Genomic DNA, 16404 nt, shown 5'->3' with positions numbered 1-16404 from the left:
CTGAGAAACATTTTAGGATAGACTTGCCCCAAAAGTGCACCTTGAGGCCAGTGAAAACCATCTGCCATAACCTGCACCTGATATAGACAGTTTCTGCAGTGAAAAGTGGAAGTCCTTCAAGTGCTGTTTTATGACACACATAAGCCATCCTGCCTACCTTAGAGAAGGAAGCAAAGAGAAGAAAAAAAAACAAACAAACAGGTAATTAATACAATAATAAACAACCTGACATAAATAACTTGACAGCAAGGTATTTCATGAAACAAATATACAAAGCATTTTGCCATACTCTGCCTCTCCTTGCTCCAGGGCTGGGCATTGCATGGATGCCAAGGGACAATGCCAAGCTCAGCAGTGGCAGGGGGTGACCCAAAGAGGTTTGGCTGCCTTACAGCCTCCTCTACAAGTGTAAAATCATCCCTGCAGGGAGGGAGGAGATGGTGCTGGGAAAATCACAGCTTATACTGGAGCAAAGGCTCCCTTTTAGCGTAGCAAAAACATCTCCTTGTCTAGAGTGACAAGACTGGAAAGGATTTTCCTTCCAGAAAAATGAAGGAGAAACAATGAGTATGGATGCAGTAGATGCACACCAAACTGGAGGCCAGCAGAATTGCCTTCTTTGCTCATTCCTCTTCTCCCAGCCTTTGCCTTGTCCCTTCACCAACACTCTTCAGCTCTGCTCCAGCACCAGAACATCCCCTGCTTCACCAATTCTCTGACACAAAGTACAGAGCATCTTCTAGCTTTCCTCCTTTTTTATGCATGCTGGCAACATCTGAATGCGATCAATAGTTCTGCACATATCTAGAGGCCAAAGGAAAAAAAGAAAAAAAAAAAACACTCCAAACCAAAAAATAAGCCTACTGCTGAGTTACGTGGTGCAGCAGACTCCAAACACCTCCAAAAAGCATGGGGATCTGGACAGAAACCAGCAAGCAGACACTGAGCTTTGTTGTTATTACTGAAACAAATATCCCCAGTCTGGCACCGACTCTCTCTCACAGACACACAATACTCTGCAATAAGGAACACGGGATTCTGTAGAAATCAATCAAGAAAATGTAGCTTTGATGGGCAGATACTGCTTGGCTGATATGGGACCAAGCCTCCACCCTTGGCCTCGTCCCAGCCCTACACGCTGCATATTGGGAAGGGCAGCACCTGAGCCAAAGCACCGAGCGGGCACACAAGTGGCTGTGGGAGTCCCACCACAGCCTGCAGCAGATGTTTCTGCCCACACCAACACAGATGTCTGGGGCAAGGCACCAGAAATAGCCTGCTACACAAACCAAGACTTTTCCTCCCACACAGAGAGAGAGCTGTAACGCAGAGCCGCCGAGTACAGCTGAGCGTTTGAGTGCATCCCTCTTTTTTGCAGTGGAAGGAATAACATCTTGACAGAAATAAAAACTGTGACAGTGCATTGTGCCAGCTCAGCTGGGAGCTGTCAAACATCTGTATTGTGGAGCCTTCCTTCTCTTGGTCTGCCAGCAACCTCTGTGTCTGCTCTAAAGCAGGAGCAGTAACGCTCACTCAGAGTCATGTGAAAATTATATTTGCAAAGCGCTCGAAGGCTCAGCAATGAGAGAGGGTTCACCATGCATTTCTCCTCACTGACCCTATCCTCTGCCTCCCGACTGCAGAAAGAGAAGCAGGATTTCAGCAAAATCCTCGTGATCCTAAAATACGAATGCAAGGTGCTAAAGTCAACCAACAGAGCAGGAACAAGGCACATCAGGACAATACATTCCCCAAATTGAGAAGGGAAAAACAAAACCCAGCGTGGAGGTGGGAAATGCCACATCCTGCAGCACACCTGAGCCAGCAAGCCGCCTTTGGTTCGGCTCTTACCCTCTGCCCAGCACCCCAATGAAGATGAGAAGCACAGCTGGAGAACAGCTGGCCAAACCTCACAGACTGGGATGAGCTCCACCGCCAGGACAAACCACCACCCCCTTATCTCCTGAGACACAAGTGGCAATGATGAATAGAGGGAATTAAATTCTTCTTCATGATTTGATAGAATGCTTTGAAGAGCTGGCAGAACCAGAGACAGCAGTGAAAGCACGAGGGACATCACAGGTGAGCAAGCATTCCGAAGCAGCAGGAGAATCACAGAATTGTCAGTGTTGGGAACATGAAGAAGGCAACCAGGACATTTATGAAGAGCTCTGCAAGGCTCATTTTAAAACATTCCCTTTGCCAGTGCAAATTAATATTTGAGCAAAAAATATTACAGAAAAAGTCAGTTGACTCATGAAGAGCAAATACATTAAATATAGAAATCAAGTAATCGATGTGCAAAAGAAAAGGGATTTCAGTCCTGCTCTGAGCACAGCTCTTGTTGCAGCCTTACACAGGAGTCACCACGTTGCTTTAAGCCCTGAAGCAGGGGCAGCAGATGGCAAAGCTTCTCCTTGCTCCCCAGCCATGCTGCTCTGCAGCAAGGAGTGGGGCTGGCACAGGGAGCTGCCCCAGCACTGCTGCAAGCTGAGTCTTGGAGTCTTTACACTGGCTCTAGTTATTCAATGAAGGACTGACTGTAGGAATAGGAGGAGAAAATTATCCCACGCACAGCCTGATGTTTTTCTCCACATGCTGCTTGTTAGCCTGGCAAACAAATAGCGATGCCATAAATTGCTCTGAATGTTTGCTATGGTTGTTCATTTGGAATGTTCCTTTACCTCCCTTGAAACACAGCTTTTTTTGGTTTGCCTCCCATGATTACAAAGCAATGAGATGGGGAGGACTGATGCTCCCAACCTGAGCATCCCCAGTAGAACACATGCTGCATCCACAGTGAGCACAAACCTCAGCAAGAAAGGAGAGATCGCACCTCCAACTCTACTTAGCAGCTATGAGACAGGCAGAAATTTAGGCTACAGATGTCACGGCCGTGATGTTACTGCCGCAAGCCAGGTCCTGCCACTAAAAGTTGCGTTCACCCACCCCAAATGCAGCTCCTGAACTCCTCCAGACTCCTAAATCACACAAGGCAGTAAGGGCAAACCAAAAACACCAGCAAGCTGATTCTGGAGGATTTTGGTGATCCCCAAGCAGAGCACTGAGTGTCTAGAGACTGTCTATTGAGCTGAGGGAAAAGCAACACAGCTCCTAGCAGGGTTCAGCCCATACTTTCCACTGAAGCTTCAATGGAAAAAGTCAGTGGGAAATTCCCAAAAGAGAAAGGCACGTTTCCAGAGACTGTGAGATTTCATATTATTTTGCCTGTTCTAAAAGGTCAGATAAAGCATCATGGATTTTCTCCTCCCAGGCAGACACCAACATCTCAGCTGATAAAGCCCCAGAAGCCACAGGATGCCCCTGTGCTCCCCAAGGCACATCAGCTGCTGCACCTCCCATGGTGACTCTGTCCAATCACACACCAAATTTGCACATATATTGGCCCTTAATACTAGCAGAAGTCTTAACCCACCATTTTTATTCCTTGTTTCAGTGAGAGAGGCTTTGTTTTGTTTTTAGTCACAGCGTCCTCACACGCTACAAAAACAAATGTAACAGCGTCATGTTGCGGGAGTCAAAATTGGAAAGTACAACTGCCTATCAGTGAAAATCAAAGCAGCTTCACTGCCAAAATGGAGCGAAACGCAAAAGTAAGCTTAGATAGAGAGGAGAAAAAGTGGAAATAGCATTAGCAGCATACTTTAATTCATCATAATCTGAGCGAGACCGGTAATGACACTGGAAGGTGAGCCACGCGCTGCCCACTGAGACTGAGATATTCATGAGAGCAGCTGGCTGTCAGCTGCTGCCTCTGCACAAACATAACGAGTGTAGGGCCTCTGCACCCCATCCCCGTGTCCCTGTGGCAGCTGGGGTTGGGCAGTCGGTGGAAGAAGATGCTCCACCCTTCACCTGGCCAGGAATTGCTTTTTGAAAAGCAAGCACAAAACCTCAGCTCCAAGGCAGTATTTGGAGTGGGTTGGGTGTTTTTTTTTTTTCTTTTCTTTTTTTCTTTAATGAAAGCATTGTACGAAAATGATCAGCTCTATTTAACAGGCTGTTGAGACATAATAATGTCATCTTCTGCTATCCTGGCTTCTAATGATTTTATTAATCCAATAGCTGGAAGGAGATGTACTCAGCAATTCTGCTCTGTGCAGTTGTATTCTGCTCAAATACAGGTAGGAAGTGTGTCTGAACAGCAACGGGTAAGAGGATATTGAACGCCCATCTTTTCAGCCAGATATTGGCTGGAAATTGAGTTGCAGTGCCGTTTACTGTGACTGAAACCAACCGGATTTGATTCTCCCTTCCCAGAGAGCGCAGGCTCTTGAGAACCGCAAAGCTCAGCTTTGGGGTTCCCTCTTCTCCACACAGCAAAATCGCCACCAGGAACAAATTTCCATGGGGCTTACAATGATCCAGACCAGAAATTGAGACAGACAGGGAAACAGCACAGCTGTGCCCTTTGCACATCTGAGGTGATCTGTCTCGCCTCTGGCAGCTGGAGGTCTCCAGGCAGATGTTGCAGCTCCTGCTCAGACAGACCCAGGGAGATGTGGCAGGTCTTCAGGGGCACCCCTTGCGATGCCCAATTCACAGGATGCAATTTGGTCTTATCCTCCATCAGTTGTCCATCAAATTGCGCTGCCAAGGGCACAGAGACACTTGTGGTAACACTGCTGCTCACCTCTGACACTAGATGCCCACTGCACCAGTTGGCTACAAGCAAATTCCTTGCAACTGATGCCTACTCCCAGTGTTTACTACTGAGAGATCCTTCTTTGCCATGAGACTTTTTTTTTTTTTTGCCACTCATTTGCCTTCTCTCCTAAAACCTGGGTCCTCATTGGGAACATGATTATAAGCACCCACTACTCTCAGTTTCCCAACAAGCAGCACCGCAGTGTGAGCAGCTCTGAACTCAGGGAGCCTCCTACCTGCACTCAGCCAGGTGTTTCCCCACACTGCACTCTCTAACCAAACCTGACTGGAGTGATTAACCAAGAGGTTCCTTAATGATCCCTTCATCAGGGCTTACTTCATCCAGACCCCTTGTAGGAAAGACAGCGAAGAAAGGCACTTGTGGAGATGTCAGACTTCTGTGGGGTGGGTGCAGTAGGGAAAGGATGCTCCCCAAAGCAACACCAAGCAGAGCTTGCTTGCAGGGAGCAAATGGGGAGCAGCACATGTAATCTGGGCTGGACTGGGCACTTTTATGATAGTCTACTGCTGGTTCAGCCCAAAAAGCTTTATCAAGCCATCACTCCCCACATACTGCTCTGCCACGTGTGCCTGGCTCAGCACCCTGATTTGCAGCAGATACAGCCTAGGCCTGACCCCAAGCACCAAAAGAATTACGTGCAGCTTCCTTGTATAACTTGTTCTCTATGGCATGTCCTCAGAGCCCCTCCAAGTGTCCTTGCCATCTGAAAAGAGGAGATGCTGTGTGCGACAGCACCATAGGTTTGTTAACCTGACCCCCGTCCAACTCCTTTTCTTCACAGCAAACATGCTCTCAACCTGTCTGCAAGGGGTTTGTCTCCTATCTCGTGTCATGGTTCTGAACCCTTTCCCTGCACATTTTTTTTCCTGAAAAAAAAAAACAACCTCTGTCATTTGAGATACCCAGGAAAAAAAAAGGAGATGGGCAAAAGAGAGAGATTTAATGCTGCCTTTAAATCTCCTGGCTGGAGGGGCTTCCCATGCTATGCAGTCTAGCATTGGCAATTTAATCATCAGCGTAATACTTCTGCAAACAGCAGCAGACAGCAGAGCCCGCAGGAGCAAACGGTCTCTCTAACAGCATGAATATTACAGGCACTTAACAGCCCTTGTAATCTCGCTGTGGCTCCCATGCAAGAGCACAGGCAGGCAGCACGGCCGCAGGCACGAACCCTGGCCACCAGGTGATAAAGCTTCACGGGGTTCCCTAATGCAGCATCTAAAATCAGCCCAAGTGAGGAGAAAATGAGTGTGGAAATGCTGAAACCTTCAACAGATTCATTTCCATATCCCTGCACCTGTGACACACATGAGAAGGATTTGGGGTGGGCATTTCTGGGCACTGTATAAATACAAATGCTTCTCAGAAAAAAATATTGTGCTTTTCAGCTTAAATGTTAGCCTGTTTTCAAAGAAAAAATCCATAACTAACCTTTATTCTTTAACATTTTTACTTTGTAGTTGGATGAGTATCATCCTGAAAAATTTCCCACAGGAAAAGTAAAGCCTATGGCTTCAAAGGAGAGTTTCTGGAAATGGGGAGGAAAGTGGGAGCTTCTCTGCTTTATCTTTTCTGATACAGCAAAGGTTGCCAGCTCTTCCAAGATGGGAACAGCATGGAATCATAGAATCATTAAGGTTGGAAAACACCACTAAGATCATCATGCCAATGTCTGACCCATCCCCACTGACCACATCCCTTAGTGCCACCTCTCCACAGTTCTTGAACGTGTCCAGAGATAGTGACTCCAGCACCTCCCTGGGCAGCCTGTGCCAATGCCTCACTGCTCTTTCTGAGAAAAAATGTTTCCTAATATCAGCTGTGAGATGACTCACACACAGTTTGGCTGGCCTCATGTTTGCTTGCCCAGGTCTCATCCCCACCTTAGTCTCAGTAAAGCTTGTGCTGTAGAGAAAGGAAATAAATCATTGGCATCTTGCTCACACCTTTAATTACTTAGCTGATATTGATATAACACTAATTGAAGCAGAATAATCTTTTCTCTCAAATAAGTGTGCTCACACAGGCATGACTGAGATTAAACGACGTACATTACACTTGGATTAGTTCATTTCCAGCTGACGCAGAGACAGACCCCTGTGCTGAACCCATGGGTGCTGCCATACAGCCTGCTGCCCCTGGACAGCAACCACAGCCTACACACACAGGGCTGCTCAAAAAGCCAAGGGGCTTCTGGAGCAGGTGTAGAAAACAAGGGAAAGAATAAGTTGGTTTACTTCTGATAGGAAATCCTGGTGACCTTTCTAGATATCAGTCCTTCTCCGAGTCTTGGGGCAACGACTGGGCAGTAAAAGCCTCTCCATTGAGTTCAGATATTTTAGTTTTGCCCCAGGAATATCAGCAAACTTGGCAAAATGAGAAGCCTTAAGCCCTATTCTGCACAAATGTGCAATGCACAAGATCAGACCTGTGAAGACTCTGCAGATTTCAGGCTGTTTGTAGACTTGATTGTCCTACGGCTTCAAGTTGTGTCCAAACTCTCCATGTATCACCTCCACAAAGGGGATGCATGCTCTTATTTACCCAGGAAACTGTGCAAGTGCAATTATTATTGCCTATAGAGCTCTCAGCTACCAGAGCATTGAGCAGCCTGCACGGAAGTGAATAATGCTGTATGTACCTCAGTAATGGGATCTAGGGTCAGCAGGGAGAGGTAAGGAGAAAAATAAGAGAAAAACACAGTGGGCATTGCAAACACAGCAGCTCATGCCCACTCCTTCCTCACCACTATGCAGGGGAGTGTAAAAGGAAAATTTGTCTTGCTTATTCCATAGGAGAAACTAAACCACGTTGTCTTGTATTGCATATACTCCACAAGCACACAGCAATTGTCATCCCAAAGCACCCCAAGTTACCAATCAGGCAGAGTAGAGTGCCCTGAATCAGAGGGAAAAATGCTTAAAAACCAAACAACAAAACAATGTTTTAATAACAAGGACTGGCACAAGCCATGAGCACACTCTTTGATCCCAATGTTTTCTCCCTTGTACCCAATCACAATTAAGGAAAATTAAATGTATAAAAGTGAGAAGGTCTGTACAAATCATTCTCAGCACGAGGGGGCTGCAGTCAGTGCTTGCCCTGCTGAACATGCCTTCCTCTTACTTGCAAGCCATGCACCTCAATAATATGCTATGAGGTGTGTTTGTAACTGTCTGATGCCAGCAGTGGTCCTTGAGGAGGAAATGATGTGTGCCTAAATGCAGACAAAGCCATTCAGAAAGCTGGGACAAAGCAGCCTTGCTCTCCTCAGTGGGGTCAAATTACATCATTTGGATGTATTCCTTCAGCAGTTTCAAAAAATAATAATCGTGCGTCTCTATTTCCTTTGCTTTGCAAACAATATTTAGAGAATAAAAGATGATTTCAGAGTCCATTTGTTTCGCAGCACATAAGCCCTGCTCTCCTCGTATCGCTTCCCAGTCAGGTTTACTGCTGGCATCACCATCAAAAAACTGAGGAGGTAAAGACTTAAAGCCCTCAGTCACTTTCTAATAGAATCCAAAGGAGGGCAATGGAGATGAAGAAGGATGCAGATGAGGCCTCATGGCAGCTGCAGCTCAATACAGGGAGTGGAGGGCAGCGCTGAGCTCTGCTCTCTGGGGTCAGTGATAGGGCCCGAGGGGATGGCATGGAGCTGTGCCACAGGAGGGTCGGGGCTTATGGACAGGGTGGCAGCCATGTGGCTCATCTGGGAATGCACACAGGGAGCAGAGCAGTGCTGATTTCGAGACGGGCCTGACGATCTCCTTGGCTCACACTTCCTACAGCACCAACTCCTGCTGAGACAAGGAGGGTGGGAAATCAATTTAATTGCAGCTTAGTAAGCAACTGTGCTAAGTGTCACTGGCAAAATCGGAGCCTTTCACTGTGAGAGAAAGGGGAGAATGCTGCTTTTTTATTGCACAAGAAAGTGAATTGAGAGCAAGCCCGTGTGACAGTCATCTGGCCCTCACGTCTTCCTTTAAACAGGAGGAAGGCAGCAAGAAGCAAACAGCCAGTGCCAGAGCTGCTCCAATTAACAGTCAATCCAGTGCACCCTTTGTTGTTGCACTACACATAATTACTACTTCATGTAAACATCTTTCTTAACCAGATCTGACTTTCACTTTCTCCCCAGATGCATCCTTGTAATGGGCTTCATTTGCTGGGCTGCCTTGTGCAGGGAGCTGGCTATGGCAGCATTTCTCACAGTTGCAGTACGTTGCTTTTGCATCTCTATGACTTCTCCCAGACTTGCTTTTCCACTGGCAACGTTAGCAGAGCTCGCACCCAGTCACGCAGAAGCACCACGCTGGCATTCCATGGACTGCCTGATGCCAATTCCAATATCATCCGCAGAACTCCTATGTGCAGTTGCACACAAGCCTATAGGGAAGGCTGGTGTGTTTTAAGAGCGAGCTTAAATGATGAAAAAGAGTGGGGCCCAGCACCTCGTGTGCTGGCTGCTCCAGAACTGCTCAGGCACGCCAACCTCAGGCCACTGCTTCCCTCAACAAATGGGCCAGTTCCATCCTGTTGATTTCCCTGGGTCTGTACAATTGTGCTATTTGCAACTCTGCTGCTCCCAGAATGATGCTCCTCCTTTTGTATGCCTGCAAAAGTAGCTCAGCACACCAGCCCTGCTGTACTCTGCCCTAAACTTTAACTACTGAGCTTGCGGAGGAAAGGCAAACCTCTTGTCCCAGTGCTGTGGCGTGCCCATGGACTCAGCATTGCCATCTATAACTCTGGCCCAGCAGGCTTAGCTCCACTTACCTGCAGAAAGGCACAGAATGAACAACACACTTGGAACCAAAGAGATGCCTGGGAAGAGCAGGAGATGCACACCCTGCCAGAACAGTCCCTGGGCCCTGATTATATCCAAATAAATCAGGAGGATACTCTTATCATGGAAAGGATTTCATCCCATTTGTTCCTTATATTGCATGCGTTGCTCTACAAATGTTTCAAATGCACTCCTGAACCCACAGCGCTCCTTGCAATGTCCTTTAGATGCTCTCATTAACCTTGTCACCCTCAGATGATGCCATATCTTCTCTTAGCTTCATAGTTCTCCTGATGCTGATCCCCTCCCGCATCAATCCTAATTTAAAGCCCTCTCATCACTCTCCCCAGCTTACGTGTCAAGAGATGTTTCCCCGATTAAGACAGGTGTCCAGTAAATCTCTCATCTCAAAGACCCTCCTATGGTCATAAAGCCTAAAATTCTGGAGCAGACTCCAGTCCTGGAGGCAGGCATTGATGACCTGAGCTTTCCTGCTCCTTTCCCTGCCTCTCCCCATGATGGGGGTTTATGAGGAAAACACTGCTCTGAGTCCTTTAGGCTTCCTAATGTTTTTAACCAGCCACGTGGTCAAGCCAGCAGGGCCCAACTCTTATGTAGAGCTAAAAAATTAACAGGGTTTTCATTGCCAGTAAAAAAAATTAGTTATCATTTATTGTTCCTTTACACTTCAGAGTGTGCTTATGCCCAGACAGCACAACTTTCCTCTTCTGCTCCTCTCTGGACCTACACAAACCACCAACTGAGCCCACTGAGCACAAACTTCTCTGTTCCACCTTGTTTCTCATGACAGATTTGGCACTGCAATCCCTTAATGGCTAAGATATGAATTTTTGCAGCGTAAAGTTATTTTAATCTGTTAAGTGGCTCCGCTGCTATAAAACTGAAAGGGATTTAGTATCTGGAGACTGTCAGCTAAGCTCCAGGTGCTGAATCTTTCTCGATGGCAATGATGCAGAAGGAAATGCAGGCTGCTACAAAGCATACAAACACAAGCATCCTTTTGCATGGAGACCAAATCCCACAGGGTGCTGAGCACCCTGAGCACTTGGAGCAGGCGGTGAGGGGGCAGCACTGCTCCTGCCCTGGGAGCCATCCCCATGCTGCATTGGAGCAGAGTCAGGAAGGAGCTGTTGCACTGCAAACATCGAGGTGAGCCACATGCATCTTGTTAGGTCACCTGTTCAATAGAAGAAACTTTTCATCCATAGCCTTTCTGCAACAACCCAGCCTGCAAATGACCTGCTTTGAGCTCTCAGCTGTGCTTCAGCCATCCATCAGTTGGAGCAACCAAGTCGGCATGCATGAGACAATGGCAGGGCTCTGATACAAAGCTGAGCAGACTCTCCCTGCAGAGGAGGCAAGTTGACCGAGGGGCTGCCACCTGCACCCTCAGCTGCCACCTGCACCCCCAGGGCTGCTCCAGCCCTGCACAGCCACTGGCAGGAGCTGGCACGTGGGTGAAATACCACTGCTCCACATACACGTATCAGTTTGAGAATGTCTTTGTAATTAATTCCATGTATCAGCTCCTCTCATTATTTCTTAATGCAATTAAATTATTAATTTGTCTTTTTTTATTTTCTCCTTTTTTCTTCTTTGCCCCCCGGGCCCCCCTCCTTTCCAAAGCAAAGCAGAGCAAAGGGTCTGGGTGAGCATGGGCTCAGGGTTCCCACTTCCCTGCAGACCCATTTGGCAAGAGAGCTGAGTTCTCAATGAGAGCCTGGAGGGCACCAACCCCAGTTCACTTCTCTGGTTTCCAGTGCATCCAGCCAGCACACCACTGGGGCGGGGAGACAGATAACAGTACTATAAGAACAGGAAGAATTTGTCCTATGAACAGCTTCTCTGCAACAAGCTCCATGATCCTAAATGGAGCCCACGGCGCTGGATGTGAGCCTAACAAGGAGGGAACAAAGGTTAAACCCACACCAGGGTGGTGTATGGTGGTCACACAGCTGCAGAACGGGCTGCACTGGGAAAGGAGATGGAGGAACTGCTGCTGTCCTGGCGTCAGAGCGAGCCCAACTCCAAGGGGTTAACCAAGGTGGCACTGCATCCCTGCAGGCAGCAGCACATCACTCATGCCACTCCAAAGCAGTTCCCAACGCCAAAAATGTAATGCATGACAAAAATGAAAATCTGTGCTCTATCAATCTCAAGGGGATGCAACTGTTTTGATGGAAAATTCAGAGGAAATAAAGGAGAGGCAATTCTAGCAGTCAAATTACCGGAGTTACGGCAACTTGGCACTTGCAGCTTCAGAATCTGGAGGGCTGAAGTTTGCTCTGTTGGATGATGGGACCAGGCTGGCCCAAACGGTGGGGTGCAGTGAATGGGAGGGGGTTCTGCCAGGAGCCCCTCTATTCTGCAATACAGAGCAATGGCACAGCCAGGGCTGGGGCTGAGCCAAAAGCTCATGTGAAGGAGAAGGCAGCAGCTCCCTTCAACAGGGCAGGTTTTATTTTTCAGGTTTTTAAGAAAATTTTTCCAACAGAAACCTATTTACATAAAAGCATGGTTACGGTTAAGGGAGCTTTCCAGTTCAGTGACTTATTACCTTCCCTTGCTTAAATAAATAAATGTACCTACATATAACTATTTTTCAGCCCAAATGTGCACAGATTCATTCCCCTCCGCTGGGGCAAAGATTTTTGAAAGCTTGAAAAACCCACTCCATCAGTTTTATTTCCAAAAAAAACCCCCGAAATAACACGAAGAACCAATCACTCCTTTACATGAATAAAAATCAAACCAAGCTTTATGAGCTCAATTTTTTTCCCCCTAGTAAAGCCATCAGTTCACAGCTTCAGAGATGACACACGTAGGAAGAATGGTGAGGATGCAGGCAGAGCACAGCTGCCTGGGGGGAGAAAGGAGGGGAACGGGGGGTTCACACCCCTGCTGCAATAAGCAGCCACCTCAGCAGACCTTCAGTTCGCTTATCCAGCCTAACCCCCATTCACTTCCTCGAGATGTACAGTAGTATCGCCAAGAGCGGGAGCCGATCCAGGTGCTTTCCAAAGTTAGCCCCGCTCCCTGCCCAGCCAACTCGCAGCCGTCATCAAAGCAGCGCCCCGGGAGCCCTGCAGCCTCCCTGCCTTCCGCACCACTCGGGCAGCGGGGCTCCTCGGTTTCCCTCTTTGAGCTGGGTCTGATGCCCCGTGCGTTTCTCCTGCGCTGTCGCTGGAAGGTGCGCACCGAGACTCGGCAGCGTGAGAGCGCCGAGATGCTGAGACGCGGACGCCTCCCGAACGCGAATCACACCGGTGCAAACAGAAACAACGGTAGCAAACACAAAATGACCACAAGTACCACCGAGGCTGTAGATGCTCGGCTCCCAGGCGGGCACGGCGCTGCCCATCCCGTGGTTCCCTCCCATTCAGCGCTGCGCCCGGAGGTGCCTTGTGTCGGAGGCAGCCTGCGTGCCCCATCTCAGCAGCAAAGTCGGGCTCGGCAGCGGCACAGCGGGGATTTCCCTCTGCTCAGAGCATCAGTTCCCCGCCGGAGGAGAGACTCCGGCAGTGGGCACGGAGCTAAACTTTCCACGCAGCGCCCGGTGCCCCCTTACCTCTAGAGTTTGGCCCTCGGGTCCCTCCGCCTCCGGCTTCCTCCTCGCCCCGAAGAAGAGGAGGAGGAGAGCGGCGATCCAGAGCACCCCCAGCACAGACAGCGCCAGGCGGCGGGTCGGGCGCCTCATGGCTGCGGGGGTTGGGGTGACGGGCAGAAAAAGGCAAAAGGGAGGAAAGAGGGGTCTCGACCGTCTGCTTAGGAGCCGGCGATGCGAGTCCCAGGCTGTGAGTGCGCTGCAGGGAAGGGAGAAGGAGGAGAGGAAGGAGGGGAGGGGAGGAAGGGGGAGGAGAAGGGAGAGGCGGCACCAGCACCGCCGTGGGGAGGGAGGGGTGCTGGAGCCGGAGCCGCTCGCCCCTGGATGGGGCTGCGCGGCCCCCCTGCATGGGGAGCGGTCACCTCGGTGTCCCCCCTCGCACACCGGGCCGTTCCCGGCAGCGCTGCCGAGTTGGCCCCCGCCGGAGCCGCGCTCCTCATCCCGGTCCCGGCCCGGGGGTTGGACCGGTGTTTAACAGCACGCACGGGAGACTCAGACATGATGGGAAGATTAATTTATCCAATTGAAACAGCAGGGGGAATTCAGGTAGGTGGAATTTAATTACTGCGTTTGGATGAGAAGATGCGAGTCTCCAGAGCTGTCAAGAGCACTTAGAAAATAAAATCATAATCATCGACACGGAGCGGGGAGGCTGCTGGTGCACCATCAGCCCTGCCCCGGGGGTGCTCCCTGCCGGCCCCATACAGCGCAGACCCAAGTGGAGTACAGACACGTTGCCAAGAGAAATAAAGCATCGTACGGTGCTGGGAAAGAGTTGCCTTGCCCGGGTGTCCCTTCTCACCTACCTGATCCGCTGCTCTTCCACACTGCTGAAAAGCATTGCAGCAGCTGAGCTTTCTCTTGCAGAAGACATTAGCGAATAAATTAACTATCGAAGCAGATGCGAGTCGTTTATGTTGGTACAGAAACTGTAGAACAAACCCCATAAAAGCAGGAACCTGTGCATAAAGTAACATACGGAATTAATTGAAGATAATACGTCAAATGCTGGAAAGTGAGTGAGTGTTGGAGCTGCTGCTGATTTATCAGGACTTGAGGGAATGGTATGGGGCTGTGTCAGTGGGGGGGTTGGGGAGGTGATGGAAAGGCTCTGCCCCAGAGGGCAGTGGGCACAGCCCCAATGCTGGAGTTCAAAGACCTTTAGACAGTGCATTCAGACTTAGGGTCTAGGGTGGTGTTGTGTGAAGTCAGGGTTGGAGTCAATGATCCTTGTGGATCCCATCCAACTGGGATATGCTGGAATTTCCAAGGCTTGAACCCATTACCATGCCCACTAAGCCATGAGACATCTCTGCCCAAGTCTGGGGGGAGCCCGCAGGTGGGAATAGCTGCTGCTCTCTTCCTCAAACTTCTTTGCACTTTCTCCTGAAAGAGCACGTGTGCCACATGCTTACAGCCACCTGATAAACTTCCAGCAGCTGAGGTGCACCAGTGATGGCTCTTCACACAGCTTGGAGTTCTCTCATGTCACATCTACCCCAATTCTTAGGCTGGCTGCTCACATACTTCCCTCTGACCTCTCGGGAGCAGGAATCTCTTTCAAGCCAAGAATACAGAATCATAGGATAGCTTGGGTTAGATCATCTAGTTCCAACCCCAGACCCAGGTGATGGAGATCCAGACCCCAATTGCATCACAGAGTTGGGTGACAAACATCTAGAGCCCAACAGTGCTGGAGATTCAGATCCCAATAGCATCACAGAGTTGTGTGGCAGAGATCCAGACCCAGTGGCATCACAGAGTTGGGTGATGGAAATCCAAGGGCTCATCTCGCCCCAAGCAGAAAGGAGCTGCTGGTGCTTTGCTGGCCCAGATGAGGTGACCCTGGCTGCTTTGTCATGCAGCATTCCCTCCAGCGTGTCTCCCAGACTGCACCCCATGTTAGAAGGCAGAAAAGCTTTTCCAGAGAAAGGCAGCTGGCTGTTTTCATTAAGAGGTGGATTTAAAACCTCATCTTTTCTCTAGTTCAGACTTTCTGGGGAAATTATTATAAAATATAGGAGGAAATACAGAAAATATCAAGAAAATACATTACAAATTAGATTACAGGAAAGATAATAAATAGGCTGACCTGACAAAAATGCAATCAGATAATGGTCTCTTATTACCTTGAGAAACAACTCCCTCTGCTGAGGGAAAGCTTTATTAGCAGGGCTCGGAGTGGTGATGAACAACTCCCTGCACCAGTGCCTGGGAAATGAGTGTCTGTGGAGATACAGCACTGCACAGTGAATGGTAAAGAAAGCTGGGGTTCCTGTGCAGGTGTGGGCACGGAGAAACTGTCAGCTTGTTTCATCATGTCAGTATTGCAGAATTGACACAAAGGGGTCATCTGGTGAGAGCAAAACTTTGGAGTGGAGAAGGACCTTTCCCAGGGACAGCATGGGGTGATGGCTCTTGTGCTCCTGCCTTTAGGTAGAGAGGGGGGGAGGGAAGAGCAGCTTTCCTTGCTATTTCAAGTACAGAGAGTGGATCTGTAAAGCATGACAAGAACATTTTCAGACGTCATCACAGCATCTCTACCAAACAGGCTGGCGCTGCAGTTTTTGCTAGCAATACTCCTGGGCTTGAGCATCCCGTTCACATGTGAGATGCCACCCACAGAGAAAAACACCTTTGCTTTCTGAAAGGATGGGAAATGCTCAGGTTTTCATTCCTGGAAAGCTAAAAAGGGCATAAGCAACAACATTTGAAAAGCGATTAGAGGAAAGGATCAAAATTCACTGCAACTCAAAGTGGTATGGAGGCCCTGCTGGGTAGCACAGCGTCCTGCAGCACAGAGCAACTCCACATGAGGCTTATCCTACACTTCTAGCAGGTAAGTGCCAGGAGAATTCAGTTAAAGTTCTTGGATTGCTGTTGTTTGTTTTTTAATTAAAGAAATAGTATGAGCTTTCTAGTTGTCTGTCCCCTTTGCCCTGTTGAGATGACAGAAGTGTAGCTTGCCCTACACCAGCAACCTAAACTTTCAAAGTTCAAACACGCACTCACCTTCTCCACATGGGAAATGGTATCACCTCTCACTTCACCACTACCATCAAAAAGGGGAGCACAGGAATTCTCGTGGGCTTTCTGCCACCACTGGAGTTGCAAGCAGGTCTTTTTCAGTAATAGTAAAGGACATTTTTTACCTTTTTAATTAAGTCACAAGCATTCTTCTCTAGCACACTTTCCACAATGGCATCTCCAATTAATTAAAGATTTAAGCTGTTCAGGAAAGGCTATGCATAAGATAAATATAAATAAATAAAGAGGGGAGCTGCATTAATAGCATTTGTT

The 16404-nt window shown here is 48.6% G+C and overlaps 1 protein-coding gene across 1 annotated transcript in view; it reads right to left on the bottom strand.

Moving 5' to 3' along the window:
• Nucleotides 1–13197, bottom strand: part of GALNT14 (polypeptide N-acetylgalactosaminyltransferase 14) — a 64321-nt gene extending 51124 nt beyond the window's left edge. Inside the window, exon 1 of the mRNA XM_042820718.1 lies at nucleotides 13069–13197. Coding sequence (XP_042676652.1) covers nucleotides 13069–13197 — 129 coding nt within the window. The remainder of the gene's footprint in view (nucleotides 1–13068) is intronic.
• Nucleotides 13198–16404: the final 3207 nt, after the last annotated feature.

The sequence above is a fragment of the Centrocercus urophasianus genome, unplaced genomic scaffold (assembly GCF_019232065.1).
Source record: "Centrocercus urophasianus isolate 14NV4802_14NV808 unplaced genomic scaffold, USGS_Curo_1.0 seq_10, whole genome shotgun sequence".
Lineage (NCBI taxonomy): Eukaryota > Metazoa > Chordata > Aves > Galliformes > Phasianidae > Centrocercus > Centrocercus urophasianus.
This window is presented reverse-complemented; position numbering and strand designations above follow the sequence as displayed.